Below are 19,955 nucleotides of genomic sequence, written 5' to 3'. Positions count from 1 at the left end.
AAAAGTTTTCTTCAGAATGCATGAATTTTAACTCAATCACCAGTAGAGGGCAGAATATCATCCCACACCTCCAGTGAACACTTTGTAAAACAGTAAAATACTATGCATTTATTATGCATTATTCATTTAGCCTAACTAAACTTGAGAAAATTTAACTGAACAATATATATATTTTTTTTTTTTTTTTTTTTTTGATGTTTCTCAAAATTTCAGTAATTACAATTAAAAAAAGACTTTAGATCTAAATATATTTAAAGAGCGAACCAGGGCATCAAAGTTCCCCCACTTTATGCATTGTTAAATGATATTTGTGTTAATTTTTGATGTGATTGGATGCACCAGTTTGATGAAATGAGCGCACTGGTCGAAGGAGGGAGCGTGAAGTTTGTCCGCGCTGGCTTCCCATCCCTGTGGAAGCTTCATGCCATTGTCTCGTTGTCAAAAACAGCCTGTCTAGTCGGAAACTTTGAAACAGGATAATTATAGTTCAGGCTTGTTTCAGACACTGCCAAATCCAAGTATGAGCTTATGAGAAGTGAGAGTTTTTCGAGTAGCCCTAGTATGCAACACAGAAAATAGCATTTCTAGAGGAGAGAAGCGTGGAGCAGGTAAGACGCTGTTTGGTGTCTGTATGACCCATGTTTTCAGTGTTTGATGTTTTTGTGATGAATCATTGTGCTGAAAATCGTGAGGAATGTGAAGATCCATTTACCGCACTGTCCCCATTCATTTCACTTTTGCTGGTTTGTTTGGTTGTTTTAGTTTCGCTTTGTTTTGTTTCTGGGCTCTTTTGCATTAGCTGCTTATTTTGTCTTCAGACAGTGTTTGTTTATGCTTTCTGTCAAAAAAAGCTATTATAGCAAAACACAATTTATCCTCTGATTGAGTCGATATTTTTGTCATTTACGTCTAAATTTGAATTATTTTTAAACCAGTAATGTATTTACTGTTTAAAACATTTATTTTTTTATGGCTATGTTTGCATTTATTTACATGACTTCTTAAATAAATGGTTTTAATTTATTTTTTAATTTTGTTTTTAGTTTATTATTTTATTTTGCAAGTGGTTTAAAGGAATGACTTGTTTAATTTTTTATTTTTAGATACATTATTTATTTTACAGATGTTTTATTCAACAACTCCTTATTCCTGTTTTTTGTTTTGTTTTTACAAATGAATTCTAAAGAGAATATATTGTTTATTTTTCATTTGTGTTTGTTTAAAGTATAATATTGTAATTTTTGTTTGTTAATAAAATGTGTTGTAACATTCAAATATTCTAGCAGTGGTTTGTCAAAAGCTTTGTGTTTGTTGGACACTCACAGTGATCAAATAAGCTACTTTGGCCCAGTCGGTCTAGCACTAACCAGTCTCTCTCTCTCTCTCATATGAGACTAGGTGTTGCTGAATGGCATAAGTTGTTGAGCAGTGCCAGAAGTCATGGCAGAGCTGGAGGTGGATCAGTCCAACCTGCCCAGAGTCCAGGAGGGTAAAACCTGCCTGACATGCATCATAGTTACACATTGCAGGCCATTTCGTTTTGGGTGATTTGTGCTATTGTGCTGTTGATTCCCATTCTGATGTCTCAGATTTTCAGATGTCTCATTCTGATGTTATATCCCATGTGCTGCAAGCTTTTGCTGATAAGTCTGAGATCTGATTAACATTCCAGACATCTGCTGTATAGCTCGGAAGCAAAAAAGCTGTCTTTTTTCCATCACATGGCTCTGTTTTCTCCAGTATTGTCTCTTATGCTTCTTTTGAAGGGGGAAATTTTGATGATGATTTCCCTTCTGTTCTCATTCTGTACACAATGCTTTCATTGTTTTGTTTTGTATTTTTACGCTTAAACAAGCACTGGCTATAGAACAAAGACTCTATTAGATCACCCAATTAACTAATGTCTATGCCTTACTATGTCTATGCATTACTATGCCATGTTTTATCCCATTGGGTTAATATCCTTTTTAAACTTAGCCTGTGAGCAACAGTGTTTTCATTTCCTCAGTTTGTTTTCAGTACTAGTTCCCCAAAGCATTGTGTAATAAATCTCAGTGATCTCCCTTTGTCTTCACCCTTGTTTTATCAGTTCCTGTGGATGTGTTTTTGCTCTGGTAGTTCTCTTGCCATAGTCTTGGGAATGCTGTCTCTATACCCCAGTTCCCTTGAGAAACTCAGCCTCTTTCCTCACTGCCCTTTTACCCCTATGCATCCTTGCATACTCCATGCCTTCACTGACCCTTTTCCACTTTATGCTGTGAAACCTCTGCCCCGATAGATATTTATAAATGTCTGGTAGTATGGCAACTATATATTTCTCTTCAACTGTTTGGGGTCAGTAAGTTGTTTTTTTTTTCTAAGAGAAGTTAATCTTTTTCTTCAGCAAGGGAACACTTAATTGAGCAATATCATGATTTTACAAAACTTTTTCTTCTTTTTTTTTCTTTTTTGATCCATCTCAGACTTCGTTTGTCAACCACTTGTTTGTTTTGTTTCATCTCAGTGTCTCTGTCTGTTTTGCATGCTGTGACTGCTCAATCTTATTTTTTAAATGGGCGTATCATGTTTTTAAAGTATGCATATATGCTTTGAAACGTATGTTTTCCCTGTCTTTGTAATATGAGCATGTCTTTTTGGCTTGGCTTCTGCAAAACTAGTTTGACAACTTTATATCCACACCCTCTTGCCTGCCAATCCACTCAGCGCCCCAATCAGACACCTGAATGCTGAGGTTCGATCCACTAAACCACATCGCTGCTAGAACTGGGTCTGCAGGCTCAAATCCCTCTTCCTACAATGAGAGGAGCTAACAGGTGTTTAGACTGTCAAGAGTGAATTTTAAAGTAACACAGGTGTACAGCTTCTCCCTCATTGACTGGATAAAATGGACGATTCTTTCAGCATGTGAATCTGTGAGTGTTGTTTTGTTGACTGGAAATTTAGAGACATGAGCCTCCTGCTGTTAGAGGTTCTGGAGTTCCTCAGCTGTAGATAAAGATGAGCAGAAATCCCCAGCACTGCCTGAACTGTTATGGGGGTGGATACAGCTGTCAGGAATCTTATCAGTTTAGGTGTAGTTTGAAGGACGGATCAGTGTTTAGACAGAAGCCTAGTTTGTTTTCCTGACCAAACTTAATCACCATACTAAATTCAACTGTCAGTAGTTCATTTTGTTGTCCTTGTGTTATTAGGATTGTTTTGACTAAAGGAATCAGACCAGAAGTTTTTAATAATTGACTGTAGGTGTATGTACTTGGCTAGCTTGCTAGCATATGCTTCACATGTCTTTTGCTGTGTTATGCTTCCTGAGAACAGTAGCTCTGATTAAATGAGGCTGATAATTAAAATTTTTGTGAATCTTATATTGCATGTAAACGCCTTAATACATAAGAAACTGATTGAAATAGGATCTTAAGTGTGAGAATAATTGTTGGTCTATTGTTAATTGTCGCACTATTAACTATGACTTGCCTCAAATTCCTAATTTGCTGCTTATTGGTTAAGGTAGTTGTTAAGTTTTGGTATGGGGTGGATTAAGGGATCTAGAATATGGTCATGCAGAACAAGGCATTAATATGTGCTTTGTAAGTACTAATAAACAGCCCATATACATTAATATGCATGCTAATAAGCAACTAGTTAATAGTGAGAATTGGTCCCTAAATGGTTACCTAACTGTCATGGAGTCCTAAGATTGCTTAGCTTTTTAAAGCATTAAACAGCTCACCAAGGTTGCATTTGTTTGATCAAAATACATTAAGACCATAATATTGTGAAATATTTCAATTTAAAGTAGCTTTTCTATTTTTATCATATCTTTACAAAGTAATTTATTCCTGTGATAGAAAAGCTCAATTTTCAGCATCATCTTCAATATCACGTGATCCTTCGGAAATCATTCTAATGCTGATTTGGTGCTCCAAAATAAGTTGTGTTTGTGTGTCTGTGTGTGTGGGGAAACCCTTAAAAATTGATTCCAGGATTATTTGATGAATAAAAAGTCAAAAAAAAAAAAAAAAAAAAAAAATATATATATATATATATATATATATATATATATATATATATATATATATATTTTCATTAGAAATATTTTGTAACATTATAAATGTCTTTACTGTCACTTGATCAATTTAATGCATCCTTACTGAATAAAAGTATTAATTTATAAAAAAAAAAAATCTTACTGGCCCCAAACTTTTGAACAGTGGTCTAAACCTTTAATCTAGTTATCCTGACATTTGATGAATAGGCTTGCGTTTAATTTGTAATGTAACATCAAAATGCTTTTTCTGGCATATGTTTAGATACATTATTAGCAAGGAATATATATATATATAGGGTCCACAAATATTTTTATAGTGTATTTGTGTTGATGTTAGCGTTCTTGTCATGCCCTGTCCCCAGGCAGAGAGTATGTTGGCTGCTGGACAAAACAAACCAGCTGAGTCTACAGAGCCACTGAATGTCTCAAAAGAGGACAAAGACACTGGCCATTATGTTTTGCCCTTATCTGTACTCCTTTCCAAAGTAAACGCCACCAATCTCACTATCCTTTTACTCAGCTTGTGTCTTTTTTTCTGCTGCTGGCACATCTGGAAACCCTTCCTCCTGTGTGCAGGCGTATGTATGTGCGCTCTGGGTGGATGTGGATGTGGAGGGCATTGTTGGGAGGTGCTTGTGTGACCTGATATGGGTTATCGCAATATGCAGCAGGTGGGCTCAAGCAGAAAATACATTTGTCTTTTTGGATACTGAAATGATTGCATTTAAATCTGGGATACTCCACAGAAGGTTCATTTCTCTCTGCTCGCATTTTCAGGGAGTCAGTAGTTTCACTCCACCAGACGGGGTGGCTGGGCCTCACAGCTATACATAGATTCCCACCAGCTGCTCAAGTCAGAGGTTGTGCTGAAGTCAGTATGTCTCCATTAGGATATTATGGTCATGCTACTCTAATTCAGCATAATTGTTCAGGCCATCCTGAATAAAGTAGATGTAGCTAGAGTCATTTGTGTTTCAGTCCTGTTGAGTGTGAATCTAGCAGTTACACTGATGGGGTGGTTCTTGATTTAGTAAAACGCTCACTTTTACTGCTCTCAGTGTCTGTAATGTTCTCCGTCCCGACCGCAGGTCCAGCACCAGCGCTAAAGCCGCAGACTCCAGCTGTTGTGTCAATTACAGGCCATATTCCTTTCAGAAACTCTCTGCGACTCATCCGCCCTGTAAATCGCTGAATTTGAGGTTGCTTTTTACTAAATTTGAATTTGGCGTACACTTTGTGGATATCCTGAGGGGCGGCGCCACGGGATTGTTGAGGTTTTGTTGCCATGAGCGTGTTTATGAGAGCTCTACATGTTTGTTTGGTAACACCAGAGACGCTGCTTCAATCAACACTACTCAACATTCACCACAACATGTAGCAGAAAGGTTATTTACTTTAACTCCTTGAGGGATTCTGCAGTGTACAGAACACTGTTCTGAGCTTTTTTAGGTTTACTGCATACTGTATAGGCTTCCCTAGAGGTAAGAAAATGGCAATCCACAAAATAAATGTCAATTTCAGACAGAATTGCTCCTTAACGTCATCAAACAAATTACAAAAAAATTTTACAGCACCTCAAGAGGTTCGAGTAGGTCTAGTGTTTATTTAACTTTTTTTCTGTGGTGCTTTAGTGCTGCAAAAGATCCACACTCAGCTCTCATATAAGCAGCAACTTTTTTACACACGTGTATTTTATGTGGCTGTATATCAGCTTGAAAGACTCTCAAGAACTGTACTTTTCGGTTCACATGCACATTTGTTAAATTCAGAGTTCACTGACCTGATGGTCTGTGTTTTTGCTTCTTGTTAAAGGAATGTTCTGGGATAAATAAAGTTTAGTTATATCAGTGGCATGAAAATGCTGCTGATTAGCACAGAAAATAATGCATGCCCAGATCTTCATCCACCTAGAACAGTAGTCCTTCCATTAAAAGGGTGATTTAGACTATTTTAGAGCTCAGATAGCTAAGAAACACTTTAGTACAGAAGAAAATGTAATCTTCTTATTTCTGCTTTAAATCCTCTGAAACGCTTGCCCCATAGACATTACTTAAATTTTGTTTGGTTTTACAAATTGAGAGACAAATTATTTTAAATAGCACGACACAGAATTCTTTTAAGATTTTCCTTAAAGCAGAGAGAGCCTTTCTGGGTTTCAATTATTTTAACATAGGGTTTAAAACGAAGTGTGACACCTACGGGACCAAAACCACAAGTGTAATTTAGTTTTTAACCTTCCAGGGCCAGTTATTGTAATGCAGACTGTTATTATGGCTTCATGAAATTTGAGTGTCGTGTTTTTAAAGTTAGTGTATAAAGAATTTGACTTTTTTAAAAGGAATAAAATGTTTTTTTTGTTGTTGTTGTTTTTAAATATCAGGCTTCACAAATGTAGTGCTATGAACATTTTTTTAAATGAGCTTTACTAAAATGACCTGAAGTGATTTCTGAAGACATGAAATAAGACAGCATGTCTCTGAACACAGTCCAAATGTCTGCCAGTATTTTCTGACAGAGTCTCCATTTACAGCCTTGAATGTAATTTGTTTAAACTACTATAGATACTATACTTTTATAATCTGAAGTGATCATAAGACCTCTGATAAAAATCAGCAGCATTTCTCATAGCTGTTAATTGTTTTGAAGTTGTATTGAGTGTTGTTTTTCCTCTGCAGTATGCCAGTGTTTTGCTGTACTGGAGGATGGAGCTCTAGCTCATAACCTGCAGGAGCAGGAAAGTAAGTCCCATTTCTCTCATTTCATCTGCCACACCTAAAGCATTTTAATATCTTAATATCTGTTTTCTCAGCCTTGACATTAAGCCGTCTTTTGTAAACTTCTAAAGTGGGCTGATGTTCACACACCTAGAAATACATGTACAAGGGTGTTTCAGTACATAAGGTAACTAGACCAATTATATTTGGTCAAATAAGGTCTGTTCTTTGAACAGCCATCCACAGAGATCGCCGCATCAATATTTGGGTTAATGTTTTTCATCTCTGCCTTTTACCCGCCCCTAAATGGCATATAAAAAAACAAACTGTGATTAAGTTGATTTACATGCTAATCAGATGATCTCTCTGGGCAAGTGTGCACTTCCTTTTCACAGTAAGGCTACAGGAGGTCTAATTACATTATATACTGACACATCAATACAAATACATCAGATGCTTAGAAATAATTTTCAAGGTTTAAATATTCTGATATACACTACAGTTCATGATTTTAGTGTCGGTAAGATTTACACCTATGTTTATGTGAACAAAAATGCAGTAAGAACAGTAATATTGTTAAATAAATAAATATATATTTTCAAAATGTAATTTATTCCTGTGATGGCAAGTTTTCAGCAGCCATTACCCCAGGCTTCAGTGTCACACGATCCTTCAGAAATCATTCTAATATGCTTATTTGCTGCTCAATTAGAAACTGTAATTATTACTATATTAATTTTGGAAACAATTGCTCCGCTTAATTTTTTTTGGGACCCATTATACATTCTTTAATGAATAGAAAATTCAAAAGAACTTAGAAATGGAGATCTTTTATAACATTATCAATGTCTTTGTTGTCACTTTTGTTCAATTTAATGCATCCTTGCTGCATTGAAAACAATTATTCTACATATTCTACGATCTATATATTTTTTTTTTTTTTAAGGTAAGCGGTTGCAAATCTATTTTAGCTACATTTAAATAAATTTAGTTGACTAATTTTCAGCAAAATTTGTTTATTTACAAAATGTGTTTATGTAGGTAAAATAAATTGATTGCCACCACTTACCTTAAAAAAATAGTAAATTCAATGAATCTTTTTTTTTTCAGTGTGAATAAACATTATAACAGTAGCGTGTCTTCCATGTGCTCTTCTGTAATCTTGCATGCTTTCTTCAACAGTTGAGCAGTACTACAACTCAAATGTGCACAGAAGTCAGCTGGTGCAAAAAGACATTAGAGTAGCCAAGAGACTCCAGGATGAGGAGGAGCAGAGTGCTCAGATACTGCAGCACCAGACCACTCGCCAACTGTAAGATCACACACAGGCAATCAAAGACTAGTCACACCACTATCAGATATGACACTGTCTATTCATGCTTGTATACTGTTTATCAGCAGTTCAGTAGCTGATAGCATGTCCAAAGTCCACCAGTGTCCAATAATGTGACAGTTTTGGCATTTCTTCCTTACATTAAAGGAAACGGAGATGTTTTTTTAGTTGTTTTTATTATATCAAAGGTGTTTTTTTTTCTGTGAAGGGAGGAACGAGACTCAGAATACGCACGCATGATTCAGGAGGAGATCCAGCGGCGTGCGGACGAAGCTCGGAAGAGGGAAGTGGAGGACGAGGTGTGTAACACACTCCAGGCTCAGTAAACGTCACCCCTTCTGTTTTTCATTTACACCTCTGAAGCACTTTGTCTGAGGGATCAAATGGATCAATAATTAATGAGTCACTGTGGGACGCCAGTGAGATGATGTATTCTGCTAGTCTCCTGTGGAGTGTAAGTGCTGGCAAAGACCACACGGGAATGAGCATCAAGCTACTATAAAGCAAAAATAACACTCGTACTGTGCATTAATCAACTTCAGATGCATTTAACTCCAGCCCAACTTAAATAACCTCCCCAGGCACACTTATAGTCTTCGAGTTCAGTGAGTCACAAGCAGAACAGCTGAGTGTGGAAATGTTCTCCTCCAGAAATAAAAGGAAATCTCTATGGATCTGCAGCTTTTCTTTAGTGAGGGCTTTGTATTAAGGGTCCCATAAATGTTATAGCAGTTCTTTGTGTTGGAGGTGGTATGGCATAGTGGTTAAAAAGCTGCAAGCGATAATCCATGAAGTTTGTCATCATTTACTGACCCTCATGTCGTTCCAAACCTGTATGAGTTTCTTTCTTATGTTGAACATAAAAGAAGATATTTTGAAGAATGCTTGTTGTTGGTCCCCATTCACTTCCATAGTATTTCTTTCCCGACTATGGAAGTCAATCGGAACCAACAACTGTTCGGTTCTTTAAAATTATTCAAAATATCTTATTTTTTGTTCAACATAAGAAAGAAGCTCATACAGGTTTGGAACGACATGAGGGTCAGTAAATGATGACAATTTTCATTTTTGGGTGAATAATTCCTTTCATTTCTGGTTGCTCCAGAGTGAGCTATCTTTGTAATACCAGTACTAAAAGTTATTTTAGCATCAAAGTTTATAAATATTAAATCTAAGTTCTCCCCCAAAATGTTTTTCTGATTTATAGTAAGGCAGTAAATATAGAAGTATTTGGAGAAACAGTTCCAGAGCGTTAAAATACATAGATACACACACATACAGTGTGTACATATATAAGTTTGAGAACCACTTCAACAAACATCATGACCAGACAATTAATTTGCCTAGAATAGTAGTTGTCCTGATAAAATGGTTTTCACTTTTTAGTTCAAATAACACATTAAGAGATGTGCATTTGTGCATGTAAGACCTCCTGATTGCATTTGTTGATTTAAATTATCATGATCCAGGACAATCTCTGAGAAATTTAAATGGGTAAAAAAGTCTTCCAGGAAAAATTATTAACTTGTTCAGCTTTTATTTTTCCCTTCAATGACATTGCAGCAAACCTTAATTAAGGAGTCTCTTGTTCAGATTTGTTTGAAGACAGACAGACAGACAGACAGCCTGTGGGGGTTACTGTGGAAATCAAAGCCTGAGTGTTTTTGGGAGTGTCTTGAGAGTGGGAGAGTCCCAGGTGATTCAGGTGGCAAAGCTGAAAATTGTTGGCTCAGCAAGTAGAAAATCTGAGTCAGAGAACTTTGGCATATCAAATTATTAGATCCTGACCACCTATTATAATGCAGGTGATCTCGTAAATTTGGGTTCCAGGTAAATCTGAGTCAACATACCTGTGAGGCATTTCAAATTACAGTATTTTACTAATTCCGAATAAGGAGTTTTGGACATTTGGGACATTTTATGATTCAGAGTTGTATAGTGAACATGATCTCTGTTTCTGCAGGTATTTTTGACTCATGAAAGAATCATGACTTCTGCCAGCTTCACTGCAGAAATCATGCATGTTCTTAAACATTTTAATCGTTTTGCAGTTAATATATCTAAACATTATTAAAACAAAATTTAGAACAAGACTTTAAAATCAAGACTGATTTGTGAAGTATTTGATTTATTAATTTTTTTTTGAATAAACTTTATAATTTTTTTTCCAGATATTCTAAGTTATTACCTTACACAGTTCTGCTTCTCAAGTATATTTATCTTATTTTATTTTAAAGATGTTATTGGAAAGCACCAAAAGTGCTCATTGGCGTTGAAATGTTAGTTTAAACCTTTAAAACGGAGATGATAAAATATCAGTCTGCTTATTCTTGTTTAATTCATATTTACTAGTAATCTTGAAGGTGTTTTCAAACCTGCGTGGCATATTTTGCACTGACAGGCCTCGCATATTGCATAAAATGTCATTCCGCTGCATTAATTATACATATTTACACCCCTGCAGCCCTGTGTTAATTAAAGCCTGTGAGGCAGCAGGTCGCATCTAAATATCATCTCCACACGCAGCTCTGAAGCCTACTCCCTGCTCCTGTAGGAGCTTGATAGGACAGGAGTAATGCTGAAGATAATTCTCACCCAGTCGTTCTAATAATTGTGTACACAAACAAACCTCATCTGGAGGGGTGATTTCTTTAGAGTCCAGGTACCAGATAAGCTCAGAATCAGCCCCCTGGAGACAGGAGCTTGTCCCTGTGTGGGTCAGAATCTCTCAGCACAGGACAGTGGATTTAATTCGGTTGGTGCTGTGAAGTAAGAAAGGTCAGCATAACAGGTTAATTAGAATAGGAGGACACCGGGACCTGATGGCAACAGACATAGAGAGGCACTGCTGAGGAGGTTAACATGACAGTTTAATGCAAGGGGCCCCCAAATATGAATATTTCCTTCTAAGGGAGATATATATTTTTAGGTATGCAGACCCTTTTATGCTGTGTGTGGAAAAATATTAAGCATGGCATTATACAACAATTTCCAAAATTAAAAGACTTAGCTTTTTGTCATTGCCTAAAGCCAAAACACTTATTAATATTGTTGTTTTTTTATTTGTAGTTAACAGCAAAGTCAACTATTATTGACAACTATATTATTTTTTATTTCTACTATTAGAACATTGGAGAAACATAGTTAAGTTTCACAATAAATACTAATGCAAAGCATAGTGTTAAAATACATTGCTGTAAAATCTTTTTTTCTCTCAAATTTTCCACAGGCGCCTTAGCGCCCCCTTGTGAAACATTAATATACTCAAACTTAAAAACATCTGACCTAAACAGCTCTTTACTTACTGTCTTTACTTACTTAAGGTCTTCAAAAACGTTTTTATAAATATTTAGCCCAGCTCCTTAATTCTTACATCTTTCCTTCATGTTGAAGTATGTAAACCGCATTAAAATCCCAGATTTTAGCTCAGTAGAAATCAAAGTTTTATGATTGTTGGAAAGAACTTTTGTCATTGAGACAGAACTCTGCTATCCTCTGGTTAAGTGCTGTAAATTCTCTGTCATATACAGGGTGTGTTACATTTATAGTTGTTTCTGCAAGACTTAAAAAAAAAAAAAAAATAGTAATTATTTTGCAGAAATCATAGTTTGTAACTTTCTTTTGAAATGTGGATAAATTTCATCTTTATTTAGATGGCACAAAATGTTGGAAGGCATGTGATAAGATAAAAGAAATGGTCACTGTGGTAATCGTACTGTAATTGATTCAGTTAAGATAAGTTTCAACCATACTTTGTCAGAGGAAACTTGTGAGTCATTGTGGTCAGCTGTGCGATAAGTTGTGTCCCCTGTTTGCCACTTTAGCTGCAAACCAAGCACATAGCTGTTTGAAGCTTCTGCATGGTGGGCTTTTTGCAGTAAGAGCAGGCAGGTACGTAAGCGTGGAAATTCCCCTCAGTTGACGTACGGCCGACTATCACTGGCGTCTGTGTTGTGTATGAGCGGATATATTTTTAGTCACAAAACCCACGCTTAGTTGAGGGTTTCTCCTTGATGTGTCATAACTGTCAATATATTTCTTTCTGACGTGCTATTATAGTTTTTTTTTTTAAATACAATCTACAGGTATATTTTACATGCTTTTCTATATTCATTAAAAATGTGTTTAAAAAAACAGATCCTCACTTCCCCAAATGACCATTATGATCTGTAAAACTTATTTTTGTTGTTGTTTTTTAGGAAATGGCAAAAAGGATACAGGAGGAGGAAGAGCTTTATTTGAGACACAGGAGCAGTTACCAACATAAAGATGGTAGAGGTAAAATACTCCTCTGTAATTCATGGTGTTATTGAATGGTTTTTATGAAGCGGTGTAACTTCAACAGTTTTATTAGGTAGGCCGCTCTTTTGTGACAGCAGTCTCACATTGTGTTCACACTGACAATGTTTCTGTTGTGTGACAACTGCATTTCTGTATAGAAAATAGTTACATTTCTAGATTACTGCATTTTAATATTTTCTTTCATGATGGCCATACATTTTATAGATTATTAGGAGTGTGAAATCTAAATTACATGTCAAGTGGGCCACATTAACATTGAACCCGAGTTTGATTTGTGAAAGATCATGTTGATAAATAGGTTCATAGTGCAGTATCAATGAGTTTATGTGAGGCCCTGCAAAAATATGCTCATCTGTGATGCTACTTTCAGTGGAACTTCTGGGAATCAGCGACATGTTCACATACAGTATAAATGCTGCATACTGTTAATATGGGCGCCATTCACATGCCGAGGGCACAATGTGTGAAACACAACTTACATGTGATTAAAGCAGTTCTTTTGCGTGTATAACAGTATTTGTTTGTCTCCTTCGTTTACTTTGCAAACAGTAGCTTTCTTGGATAAATAAGTAGTAAACATGTTCACAGTAAGAATTTCTTATTCCAATAACATTGTGACTATGTCTCAATGTCTTGTCACATGTTTTCATTGTCTAGTCAAATGGTTGTTTCCTGTATAAGCATCTGATTTACTGTAAAATAATGTGACTCCACGAGTAATTATTTCTTACACCGAATACTCCATCCTTAAGCAAATTTGGAATATTAAATCTACTGAAATAATACACAAATACTTTTTCAACATGCAGTGTACTGTTAATGCATCCATCATACAGTATGACACACACAGCCTGCTGCTTCATTTGCTTTTTAAGCCCCACAGGACATGATATAATCTGGGATGATGATCCTGTACAGTCATGTTTGTTTCCTGTTTGTAAAGTTCTATGGTTACACCACATCCTTTGTGTCTGACATTAAAACCTGAATTCATTTAATGGCATAAACAGAGTTTCAAGAAAATGTCAAGTTTTGCTTTAAATATATTGACTTCATTCATGCCTGCAAAATTTACGTTTACACTTAAAACAAGCCCAGTTAAAATATAGTTCACCCAAAGGTGAAAATTAATTTGGAATGACATGAGAGTGAATAAATGATGATACTACTAACCATGTCCTGAATCACCCTGAATTCAGTGAAGCTCCGTGGGGGGTTTTTTCACATGAATTGCATGTATTATTTTAATTTGTCCTTTTTACTTTTAAACAGTGCTTGATATGTTAACTGTTTTACTCTTAACCCCCCCTGTTCTCTAACCATTTCTCAAATCCCCTGCTTTATGTTTGCATGGTTGGCTTTACTAAAGAGTCCACAAACATTCCTGCGCGTCCATACTTACCCCGGCCTGTTCATGTACCTCACAACCGGTCTCCAAGCAGAAGATGGCAGCACTCCTCCTCACCCACCTACTCAGATTCTGAGGAGGACCTGATTGAGTACAGTAGGCCTACAGCCATACGACAGGACAGCAAACCCACTGTAGGGCAGAGGAGGCTGATCGGCAGACCTTCCAGAGCTCATTTAGAGCAGGATAACAAAAGCATGACCAGCCAAAGCAGCAGTAACAGATCATCACACCTGTCAGGTGGATGGGGAGATGTCATTAAGCTCATAAAGAACGATATGAGTGAGCAAGGCTACCTGAGCCACAGCTCTGAGGATGATCTCTTTGAACCAGTCTATAAACTTGAGAAAATATTGCGACAGAAGCAGCAGGTCTCAGGAACAGGGCTGAGTCGACACAGCAGCATGAGGGAGGATCATAACAGAATGTGGCAGGGAGATGGTTGTGGCCGTCGAGAGAGTTTTAGGGAAAGACATGTTCATTTCCTGGGTGAACGGAGTCGCTCTAACAGTTATCTTGTCGACGCTTGTAGGACCTTTGAAAATGGTCACAGGGACACTAGGGAAAGAGTTCAGTGTTCTGCAGGGATGCTAAGAGATGATCACACACACCTCAGAGAAACTCAAGGTCTCCACACTCGAGCTCATGAGTTTCAACGAAACATTTCAATGCGACGTAGTTATCATGGTAACGTCAGGCGGACATCGGTGCGTGAGGGAAGCAGAACATGCAGCGTAGATGATTCTAACTTGGCTAGACCAAGACACTCAAATAATGCCCCCTCACTGCAGCCTAGAGTGCCACAGTTTATGAAGTTGGAAGTGGAGGACCGTTTGAGAGATACAAGAAGTTGGGAAATGGCAAGAGGCAGAAATGCACGGCAGAGTGCTCAATCATTAACAGAGGATGAAAGGAGGATAGACCGAGACCACAGGCGTGGAGAGTGTAGAGTGAGGCGAAGTCAAAGTGAGCGCTGTCAGACCTTCGAGAAAGAGAGATCGAGCACAGGGGAAGAGTTGGAGAGGGAGAGCAGGAAGGAGGAAAGACGGATACAAAGACTCCAGTCTTGCAGTGGGCGCTCTTCTGGAGCAGGTAACCCCTCTCTGCAGTGTGGCTGAGCCTGTCCCTACATCTGCTCATTGCTTTCCAATCATCCCCAATCAGTAAACAAGAACTCCTGTCCATTCCTGTGTGCTTCCGGTGTACATCTTGGGAGTTGAGACCATTTTTTGGTGTCATCTGCATTTTACTAAAGCTTCATCCCTTCTCCAGTGAGACTAGATCTCATCCTTGTTTCTCAAAAACTTCAAAATCTCATCTGCTTCTCTTTCTCTTAGAGCAGCATCAGTTGTTTTCTCCTTTTCAGTACCTCAGCGTTAAATATTCTTGGTTCTTCTTGACTTGGCCTTGCATTTACTTTTTGATTTGTCTCTTACTTTGTGTGTCCTTTAGGTGTGTTTTCAGGGCTGTAATCTTAACCAGTAAGGTTCCCAATGAGTTAATGAGTCTCAATCAGAAGTGTCCAATCCTGGTCCTGAAGGGCCACCTTCCAGGAGAAATTAGCTCCAGCCCTAATTACACCCATGAACCAGCTAATTAAGGTCTTCAGGATTATTAGAACCTTCCAGGTAAATGTGGTGGAACTAAACTCTGCAGCACAGTTGCCCTCAAAGAGCAAGATTGGACACCTCTGGTTGTGGCCCAAATGACTGAAGGTGATGGTGGCCTGAAAACCCTGTCTCCTCTCCACATTATCTGGCTGTGATTTTGCCCTTATTACCTGACAGGACCTGCTCTTAGGAGTGGAACGGCTGCTCTTGACTTGGGAGATTTGGAGCAAGTGCTGCTGGATGAGGAGCTGGCCCGAAGGCTTCAGGAAGAGGAGGAGAGATTGGCCGAAGAGGTGAACTACAAGACCAAATATATCTACTGCAGTTTTGGTATATTCCACTTACTCCTTAATCAAGCACACTTGATTCAGGTCATCGGCTCATTAGACATTTTAAGACTCTAAGACCTTGGAGTGTCAGACAAGGGAGGTGATGTTTGGTGTTGAGGGGCTCCAGGAACATGATTGAATATCACTGGTATATAGTATACCAAGCCGCCATGCTGCTGGAGGGCCACCTTCCTGCCAAGTTTACTGAAGTGTGTTCTCTTCTCTCAGACTCAGCAAGGTTCCTCACCTCTTAGAAGGGACTGTCCTATTGGAGACTTCAGAGCAGCACAGGTTGCTCAGGATGAGGTAAGCAGAGTTTAAATGAGGGCTAATTTTCAAATGCATAAATGGGTGCATAAATTGTCGTTTTGTGGCAGGAAATTGCACGTTTCATGCAGAAACAGGAGATAAAGGCTAAACGGAGGTCTCATGAGCTGGAACCTGTTCAAGAATACAGGGAGAATGACAGGAGAACAGCATGTGACAGACAGGTAGCCATATTTTTAGACTGACACTATCTTTTGTTACTGCGTAACCATGTACTCATTACTAACGAACCAAAAATTCAAACTATCTGAAAGTATCAAATGACACCTCCGCAGCACTGTCTTGTCCATGCATGTCTTGGACACAGTTCCTTCTGATATTAGTGCTAATGAACTGGTTAAACCTTACTTTTGATCATATGATTCATCAGTATTGCCACATGTGTTCTTTGGAAATATTGATCTTTCAAGGATGATTCACACTGACTCGGCAAACACCAATTTCTAACCAATTCTAAAACCCTGTTCCTGTTTGTTTGACCAGAGTGAGCTAACCTTTCGTTGCCTTTTTTTGTAGTAGTACAAAGAAATTCCCAATTTTTTTTAATTATGAATTTTGCTGTTTGATATACAGAGGCAGAGACTGGATTCCGAAGGTCTTAAATCCCCAGTTGATGACTTGACCCCAGACAATCAGCACCCTAATCACATTTCCATGACAATGTAAGTCACTATTTTCTCTGTGAACTATGGCTTAATTTTCAGGAAATATTCTTTAACTTCCTTTGGTGTCACCACAGGCAACTGCAAGCAATCAGGAATATTGCAGAAGAGCTGGACCCCACCTTTCAAAGGAAGGATACAGCTGAATCAGGTCAAAGCAATGATGCTTTCATTCATTCACATAACACAAACAGCTTTTAAAGTATTTATGAATGGTATGAATAATAATTATAATATTAACTTATAGATTCCTGTGAAAATCAAACTTCACAACAAGGAGGTTTGTACAGCCCCTTGGAGGAACCTACTTTTGTGCCCCCCACGAAACGACAGAGTGACAAGCTGGGACGAGTAAAGCCCAAGGAGAAAAAGGAAAATGCAAAAGAGAAAGAGAACTGCAAGCAACAGTGATGCTGGGCATATAAAAGTGTGAAATCAACTGCAATACTGAATTAATAACCAAATTAGTTTAAAGAAATGCATGCATGTCCTGGCAGTTTGGGGCTTTCCAGTCTTCTGCTTTCTCCAAGACTTGGGATACTTTTGTAATCAACAAATCAACCTGAACTTGCAAAACAGGGACACTCCATCCAGATAATGCTGCTATTACTAGTAAGCATCTGTTTAAGTCATGTCATGCTCTTTTGGTTCTTTTGGTTTGTTTCATTTTTATTTAGCAGCTGGTTAGTGGCTGGTTTGTAACCACAGAGGGAAAGCTACCACTGGCAGTACTTGGCATTACACATTTGACTTCTGGGAAAACCTGAAATGATACTATGCTTTGATATAGGAAGTTGGCACATGGTTGAGTGAACCTCTTTGGAGTTTTTCTGCATGACTGTTGGTCTTTTAAGATATTCAATCAGGCATTCTTTTTAAATTGCTTGTACATTTTTTATTTCCCCCCCCCCCCCCCCCCCCCCCCCCCCCATATTTCAGGAACTACACTAGTCTTAATTTACCCAAAGTGTTATTTTCATTTCTAATGGTTGCCTTATGAAGTTCTGAAAACTTTTTGCAGAACCTGGTCATGCATTCACATTGTAGAAATTAAACATTTACTGTTTCTAATATTATTTTAATAATTTTGAGTAGTTTACACGATTTTGGCTTGAGTCGTCTTCCTTCTTTGTAGTGTACATGAGCATAGTCTATAATATATGCAGTAATTTTGCCAGGCTGGAGGAAATGAAACTTATGAACTGATGCTGAATTCTAACATTATACTATATATGTTTTTATTGTATATTATGGCAACAATGTATATAATGTGTTGTCATGAATCAGTAGGCCTTCATTGCCTATTTAAAGGTTAATGAATGCTTTGTACAGAAGACATATATCTTTCTTGATTCACATAAATAAACACATTTTACATTTACAGCAGAAATTGTGTGGAATTAAATTTGAACTGTAGATAAAGGTTAAGACTTTCCCTAATTACAAACAAATTCATGCAAATCTCTGCGGGAAGCACCTCAAACATCAGTTTCCAGTGAGACCTTCTCTTCCCACAAAATGAAAGGGTTTTACAGACAGGATTACCCGGTATAAGGCTTTACATAGTAAACTCAATGTGACACATGAAGTGACAAATTAAACAGGGTGACCTTTTTTTGACCGTTAAAGACCATTATCACATTTCTCATCCACCAGTTGTTCCGCTCCACCCTTACTGCTCTTACGCTTATAACGCCCTGAGAAAACAGCTCCTTGGAGCTCTGCAAGTTGGTACACGTATGTCTAGATGTGGGAGGAAAATTAATCTGGAATGAAAAATGATTCATCGTGACTCCTAGATTATTAACATTACTGATACTGTAAATATTTTTCAACTCTGGTCATCAGGGAACTCCCACTGAGTCTGCAGGATATACAGTCCACTGAACAATCCTGTTAGATTAGATTAGAAATGTAAAACCATGTCAGAAACTAGCCACTTGAACTGGTTTAACCTCTGTTCTCAGTGAGAATAAACTTAAAGGAATTATTCCATGTTTTTACAACTTCAGAGGATTTTGTACCCAATAACCTGTTTAATACGGAAGTTCTAAGCGGCCATGCATTATTATAATTTTTCTGTCTTGTTTTCTCGTGATCACGACATAACGAAAGTTGTTTTGTCGTTATCACGACTTAATTTTCTCGTGATCTCGACATAACGAAATTTGTTTTGTCGTTATCACGACTTAATTTTCTCGTGATCTCGACATAACGAAATTTGTTTTGTGGTTATCTGGACATAACGAAAGTTGTTGATCTCAACCTAAAAACCGTTTTCTCACGACGTAATTGTAGCTATCGTGAGAAAATCAGGGTCGCAGTTGCAGACCCGACAGCCTCCTTCTCAAGTGTCCAACACTTATGTGTAAGTTGTCAATCACTGACAGACACAGAGCTAAAATGGCCGAGTATGAATATGCATGACAAGTATTCTATCATGGATCAATGTAGTCGGTCACACACACAACACCTTCAATATTTGGGATGGTATTATACCATATTTTTATTTTTATTTTTTCAGTTTGAGTGAGTCCCTAATCAAAGTAAAAGCGAATACGATCATCCATGATGCTGCGATTATGCTGCTTCTATAGCATTTTCTCATGCCGAATACACAGATAAAATTAAGTCGAGATAACGACAAAACAACTTTCGTTATGTCGAGATCACGAGAAAATTAAGTCGTGATCACGAGAAAACAAGACTAAAAAATTATAATAATGCATGGCCGCTTAGAACTTCCGTAGTATCCACTCCATGAACTCAAGGTATTTACCTACAGGAAATTCCCAAACACATAGATTCGCAGACCCCTGGGGCAAACTGATATATTTACAATATTGCCTACATAACAAGCTGTGCAGTATAGCTACTATAGTGCAACAGTGTAGTTTTTTCATTCCATAGCCTATGTTTTTATAGGGCTTTTTCCACTGACCTTAACACCAGGTTGTCATCTTTGCGTGTGAAACGATGCGACGTCAGAACGTAACGCCGACAACTAATCAAACCAAACACAGCGCTCGCCTCATTAACTACACATGAGGTTTGTAGAGTTATCGCAACATTCAGCGTTCTATTTAGTTTCAGCGTATGAGAGGTAAATGTCAACGCGTTAATTGGGGTGAAGAGACTATTTTAATTTTACAGTTGAAAGTTCGAAAAGTCTATTTAGCATAAACTGGAAGGCACAGCCAGGAATAAATAAGCCCAGCTGCTGCG

At 37.7% G+C, this 19,955-nt stretch overlaps 1 protein-coding gene across 1 annotated transcript; it reads left to right on the top strand.

The window, feature by feature from the left end:
• Positions 1–345: 345 nt before the first annotated feature.
• Positions 346–18,117, top strand: LOC306859329 (uncharacterized protein). The gene is made up of 12 exons (XM_079400330.1): positions 346–608; positions 1,399–1,489; positions 6,721–6,783; positions 7,942–8,071; positions 8,301–8,391; positions 12,292–12,370; positions 15,590–15,705; positions 15,970–16,047; positions 16,119–16,232; positions 16,642–16,730; positions 16,808–16,881; positions 16,978–18,117. Exons 2-12 carry the CDS (start codon positions 1,441–1,443, stop codon positions 17,139–17,141), a joined length of 1,047 nt encoding a protein of 348 aa, XP_079256456.1. The 5' UTR covers positions 346–608; positions 1,399–1,440; the 3' UTR covers positions 17,142–18,117.
• Positions 18,118–19,955: the final 1,838 nt, after the last annotated feature.

Source organism: Barbus barbus (assembly GCF_936440315.1).
Source record: "Barbus barbus genome assembly, chromosome: 40".
Classification (NCBI taxonomy): domain Eukaryota; kingdom Metazoa; phylum Chordata; class Actinopteri; order Cypriniformes; family Cyprinidae; genus Barbus; species Barbus barbus.
The sequence above is the reverse complement of the archived record's forward strand: the minus strand, read 5'-3'. Positions and strand labels throughout refer to the sequence as shown.